At 38.3% G+C, this 6,510-nt stretch overlaps 1 protein-coding gene across 1 annotated transcript; it reads left to right on the forward strand.

Moving 5' to 3' along the window:
- The first annotated feature begins 430 nt into the window (after positions 1-430).
- On the forward strand, positions 431-3,508 carry LOC149218739 (uncharacterized). The gene is made up of 3 exons (XM_089386621.1): positions 431-512; positions 966-1,439; positions 2,942-3,508. Exons 1-3 carry the CDS (start codon positions 431-433, stop codon positions 3,427-3,429), a joined length of 1,044 nt encoding a protein of 347 aa, XP_089242747.1. The 3' UTR covers positions 3,430-3,508.
- The last annotated feature ends 3,002 nt before the right edge of the window (positions 3,509-6,510 follow it).

Below are 6,510 nucleotides of genomic sequence, written 5' to 3' on the forward strand. Positions count from 1 at the left end.
TTGTTTTTGAAATAATAAAAAAATTGCGATGGCAGCAATACCAAGTTTAAATCCCTCAAACCCAGAGAATTGTCATCAGAGAACTAAACTCAGGTTCAATTTAGGCTTGAAACAATGGCAGTCATCGGAGAAATGGACACCGAATCCTTCGTTTCTCTGCTCCGAAAGATCATCGGAGAGAGCAAATATGTTCAAAATAATCCGCCTGATCTTGTTCCAGAGGAAGACAGAGTAGGCAGACATGTATTGGAAGCTCTACAACCTTATGGCGTCGAAAATGGCGGTCCTTTGATCATTCAGCATGTAAGCTATCTGAAGGGACGAGGGAATATAATTGTCGAGTATCCCGGTACAGTGGATGGAATGGCAGTGTAAATCCCTCAAACCCAAAAATTATTGAAAGAAAATTTCACTTGAAGGCGGCACCAAAATGCAAGTAAACATTTCAGAGCCGAAAGATTCTGGAAAAAAAATCACACGGTTTAAACGCCTCGGACTCAGGCCAGGCCAGGGTAACGGCTCTCTGTCTGGAGATGCATTCAATTAGAAACGCATCAACGCTTATGCGCATTCAATATCAATCACTGAGAACAACGCACATTCAGCAGCATAATTATGGATAGTGCGCAGTCTTCAGGACAGAGGCGCAGTCTCTGGCAGTCAGAGAGCGCAGGGCATTCAGTAAAAATCAGAAACGTATTGCAGTCAGGGAATCGCTCAGGATGAGGCAGCGCTCAGCAGGAGTTACACTATTTTGGGACCTGTGCTCTGATACCATGTCAGGCCAGGTTAACTCCAGAAATTAATGAGCGCAAGAAAGAACTGATGATTTTATTCATTAGCCAACTATTATTTATATACATACATAAAACGGATCAGTTCATCTTCTAGATGACTGTCCAGTTCACCCATCCATTTCGGATTAGGTGTCAACAATAAATCAGTTTGTTGTCTGTTGAGTGCAGATTTTATGCCTAATTTTAGTGTGTACTCATGGCTAATTGATGGTTATTGTGTCCAACACAATGAAGAGGAAGCCCTGAAGCTGCCTGATGAATTTGTCAAAAGAGCTTTATCTGAAGATGTTTTTCTCTATAGTAGCATCATTCGAGGTTTGTGCAGGAAAGCCAAGCTGAGAAGTGCCGAAAAAGCATTCAATAAAATGTCTAGGAGGGGTCTTGTTGGTGATGCCCTTGTTTATACTACTCTTATTTATGCATACTTGGGAGCAGGTGAGCTAAATAAAGCTTCAGAACTTTGCGAAGAAATGGCTTCAAAAAGGATTCTGATCAATCTTAAAACATTTTATGTATTTGATAAGTATTCTCTAGAGATGGATGGCAGACCTGAGGTTTTCTGGAATGGGATGATAGAGAGAGGCTTAGTTGTGAAAAGTGTTGCTCAGAAAGTGAAAACTATTGCACAAGCTTCCACTTCCAGTATGCTATTTTGATATGTAACGTTAAGGCTCTATGACCTCTTTTGAGTAAAATATTTGAGGTCCAATAGCTTGGGATGCCTCTCTAGAATTTTCTGAATGGTGTTTCCAACACAGAAGGAAAGTGCTTGAATATTGTTGAAAAAAAAGAAAGTGGTTTAATGATTCCAGAAGGGAATTGTAACTAATGTTGCACGCTTAGGCACTTTAAAGAACGAGATACATGAACTTGGGCTTCCAAAGAATATTAAAATAAGTCCGTGCCATCCACATCCATTTATCAGCATTTGACATGGGGCACTTAGTTTGCCCTATTTTTGGTTAGCCCTGTTTTTCTGGTGAGTCTCATTTCTGCACATTCTGATCATGTTTTCAGAAATCCGACGTTCTGGGTTGTCTTAAAATTGGCCAAAATACCTAGGGCCTAGTTTCATGGACAAAACTCCCCTTGCAGAGGTAGTACTCGGAGTTCCAGGATAGTTTCAAGTTTCAACAAGATTTAGAGTGAAAATTAGCCGGAAAAGTGGGGTACTTTGAGTGCCAGATATCCCATGCTCCATTTATCAGTTTGGTATGTAGACATCTATGTGATTCAAGTTTACATAGAGGCTGATATAATGTTTGAAGTTCTCATGCTTGTGAAATTGTATTTCATGCAATGTATAAACAAAAGTCCCCTGGAAAAATTGCAGCATGCTCTTTGGGCCAGTTTTAATGTTTCTCTTGAGTTTAAAGGAAGCACTTTCAAAAATCCAGGAGGTTGCCACCGCAAAATATAAACTTCTTTCATGGTTATTCTGTGTATTTCTCTAATAGAATAAATTGTCACCTGGGGGCAGGGGGTTGCACAGAACTTTGAAATAAACAAGATATTCTATAATGAAAGATCAATATTGTGAATAGACCAGTCTGTACAGAGTAAAAATACAGGGGAAAAAGCAACGGTTTATCTCACAACCAAGTAATTCCTGTAAAGTACAATTCAAGATCATAATGATCCTGATAATTCATCTGACAAAACCTTTCCTTCAGAAAAAATGATTTTAGTGGAGAAATTTCCTAGTTTCCATCCTTAAAGATGTACGAATATATTGAGACCAGGAAACTCCTTGACCCACATAATTTGCAAACAGGATTAGCAATGATCCAGTTGCAAACATAGACACATTTGTTTTTTTCAGGAAACGAAAAAGCATAATTATATTATATAAGCTATATAATGAGCAGATAATACATTGCCAGATATAGATGAAGCAAAGGATGTCTTGTTTGAAATGATTATTGCAGGTTTGTAATTTCCAACAAGATTTTATAATTAAAGAATTTTACTTCCTCTTATAATCCTGATTTTTACCCGCAACTATAGGTCTGGGTTTTTTTCATGTACAGTGACCAACTTCACCAATAGGATTTGTTGTATCCATTTCCGTTTGTGAGAAATGGGCCTGTTGCAATACTGAACATTGTATATTAATAAATCAGTTTGTTGTCTGTTGAGTGCAGGTTTTATGCCTAATTTTAGTGTGTACTCATGGCTAATTGATGGTTATTGTGTCCAACACAATGAAGAGGAAGCCCTGAAGCTGCCTGATGAATTTGTCAAAAGAGCTTTATCTGAAGATGTTTTTCTCTATAGTAGCATCATTCGAGGTTTGTGCAGGAAAGCCAAGCTGAGAAGTGCCGAAAAAGCATTCAATAAAATGTCTAGGAGGGGTCTTGTTGGTGATGCCCTTGTTTATACTACTCTTATTTATGCATACTTGGGAGCAGGTGAGCTAAATAAAGCTTCAGAACTTTGCGAAGAAATGGCTTCAAAAAGGATTCTAATCAATCTTAAAACATTTTATGTATTTGATAAGTATTCTCTAGAGATGGATGGCAGACCTGAGGTGTTCTGGAATGGGATGATAGAGAGAGGCTTAGCTGTGAAAAGTGTTGCTCAGAAAGTGAAAACTATTGCACAAGCTTCCACTTCCAGTATGCTATTTTGATATGTAACATTAAGGCTCTATGACCTCTTTTGAGTAAAATATTTGAGGTCCAATAGCTTGGGATGCCTCTCTGGAATTTTCTGAATGGTGTTTCCAACACAGAAGGAAAGTGCTTGAATATTGTTGAAAAAAAAGAAAGTGGTTTAATGATTCCAGAAGGGAATTGTAACTAATGTTGCACGCTTAGGCACTTTAAAGAACGAGATACATGAACTTGGGCTTCCGAAGAATATTAAAATAAGTCCGTGCCATCCACATCCATTTATCAGCATTTGACATGGGGCACTTAGTTTGCCCTATTTTTGGTTAGCCCTGTTTTTCTGGTGAGTCTCATTTCTGCACATTCTGATCATGTTTTCAGAAATCCGACGTTCTGGGTTGTCTTAAAATTGGCCAAAATACCTAGGGCCTAGTTTCATGGACAAAACTCCCCTTGCAGAGGTAGTACTCGGAGTTCCAGGATAGTTTCAAGTTTCAACGAGATTTAGAGTGAAAATTAGCCGGAAAAGTGGGGTACTTTGAGTGCCAGATATCCCATGCTCCATTTATCAGTTTGGTATGTAGACATCTATGTGATTCAAGTTTACATAGAGGCTGATATAATGTTTGAAGTTCTCATGCTTGTGAAATTGTATTTCATGCAATGTATAAACAAAAGTCCCCTGGAAAAATTGCAGCATGCTCTTTGGGCCAGTTTTAATGTTTCTCTTGAGTTTAAAGGAAGCACTTTCAAAAATCCAGGAGGTTGTCACCGCAAAATATAAACTTCTTTCATGGTTATTCTGTGTATTTCTCTAATAGAAGAAATTGTCACCTGGGGGCAGGGGGTTGCACAGAACTTTGAAATAGACAAGATATTCTATAATGAAAGATCAATATTGTGAATAGACCAGTCTGTACAGAGTAAAACTACAGGGGAAAAAGCAATGGTTTATCTCACAACCAAGTAATTCCTGTAAAGTACAATTCAAGATCATAATGATCCTGATAATTTATCTGACAAAACCTTTCCTTCAGAAAAAATGATTTTAGTGGAGAAATTTCCTAGTTTCCATCCTTAAAGATGTACGAATATATTGAGACCAGGAAACTCCTTGACCCACATAATTTGCAAACAGGATTAGCAATGATCCTGTTGCAAACATAGACACATTTGTTTTTTTCAGGAAACGAAAAAGCATAATTATATTATATAAGCTATATAATGAGCAGATAATACATTGCCAGATATAAACTTCATATGGGCAGAAGACGGACGCATGGACAATCCGTAGCAGAAGAGTCTGAAAGTAGGAGGGAGACTAGTCCCAAACAGAAAGTTTCTGGAGTTCATCCTGATAGACACATTTGTTAGGCTCACCTTTTCTATCGCTCTCACAGATTGTTATCTTGGCAAGGTAGAACTGACATGTCTAGAATCATAGTGCTTTCACAAGTTACAATTCTTTGAACATCGCCAATTTCGTAGCTCATTTCTATATTGGCAATAATATGTATATTTGAGCAATCTGTGACATTTTGCCTGTCATTCTCCGGTTAATGGTTCGTTTCATGATTCCACACAGACAAGTTACACATTTGATCTTAATACACTAACGAACACACCTAAGTGTGATTTTTAGTACGTTAAGATCATACTGTGCGCTGTTATTATTGTTCCTTTCATTATCGATTGTATTTTGCAATACACTGTTTCTTGATATTCTGCTCATACTTTTTACTCCCCTTCTGTTGATCTCATGCATTTTCATTACTCACCTCCATTCTTAAATTGCTTTGTTGCACTTAACTTCCTTGATAAATTATTCACCTTTGTCTCTCATCTTTAAAATATCGCCTCCTCTCTTCAGAAGAATGCGCAGTGTTTTGTATGTATTCTCATTGGGTGAAGCCTTTAGTTTTAACATTTGATGAAAAACTTCAGCAGCCTCTCTCAATCTTCCATCTGCAATGAACAGGCTAATGACGCTATTAAAAGAAAGAAAGTTAGTAAGAAATCCCGATTCTAACATTTCCTTTGCAGTGAATGCTTTCGACAACTGCACCTACAATTAAAAATACATACGACTAATAACTGGGTTTTATTTTCATTTTCACAGGAGCTAAAAACCCGGAAAGCTATCGATAAGCAGATGAGAATGAGAAGCTAATCACCCCGAAAACTGTCTGCTAAGCAGATGAATCATAAGCAAGATTCACCAAATACTTAACGGGAAGTTTCCTCGGCTGCCTCTTCTACTCCATTCGGCATCGGGATCCAACCACAATAACTTCTCAGTATTACCGCTGTGGAAAATCTCAGTAAGAATTAAAAGGGGCCACAACATATTTAAAAGGGGCTTTCTCGGCTAGTTCCTCAACTCTTCACTGCATTGCAAATCAACCACAAAAAAACTTTAATTACATTTTAACAGACTTATGATTTGAAAAAATCAAACCAGAATGAAAAATACTCGGCCAAAGTAGAGGACGAATCCGATGATGCTTGAGAAGCGGCCAGGTTCGAAGGTGAGACGCTTTAAAACGTTACGCAGGACACTAGGTCATCTAACAGAATAACACCACCTCTCAATATTACCGTGTAAAAGTTTAATTACATATTAAAAAATTTAACAGACTTTTGATGGAAAGAATCAAACCAGAATGAAAAATACTTAGTCAAAAATAACGAATCCGAAGATGCTTGAGAAGCGGCCAGGCTCGCAGGCAAGTCGCGTTAAATATTACGCGGCACACTAGGTCGTCTCAAAGAATAAAACCGCCTTGGATTAATCACATAACCTGCATGCATATAGCGGAAGATGGCCCAATGAGATATACGGCTACTGCAATGTGCAATGAAACCCTGCACTGGTAAGAAACGGCATCAAGAAATCGTCCAGCCATTAGACTACTAGAAAATCCCGTTCAGCTGCGCGGATGAAACTATTCGACCCGATGCCAAATGAAACGATGAAACTATTCGACCCGATGCCAAATGAAACGCCCAAACCGTTTGGGCAACCCCTTTGAATCAATGATCAACGGCTGAAATTGTTGCTATCGTCTAACATATAATCGTGTGGCTTACAAGATCACAGG

This window comes from Pinus tabuliformis, chromosome Q (genome assembly GCF_031772625.1).
Source record: "Pinus tabuliformis cultivar Carrire ecotype Pingquan chromosome Q, CPIR1, whole genome shotgun sequence".
Taxonomy (NCBI): domain Eukaryota; kingdom Viridiplantae; phylum Streptophyta; class Pinopsida; order Pinales; family Pinaceae; genus Pinus; species Pinus tabuliformis.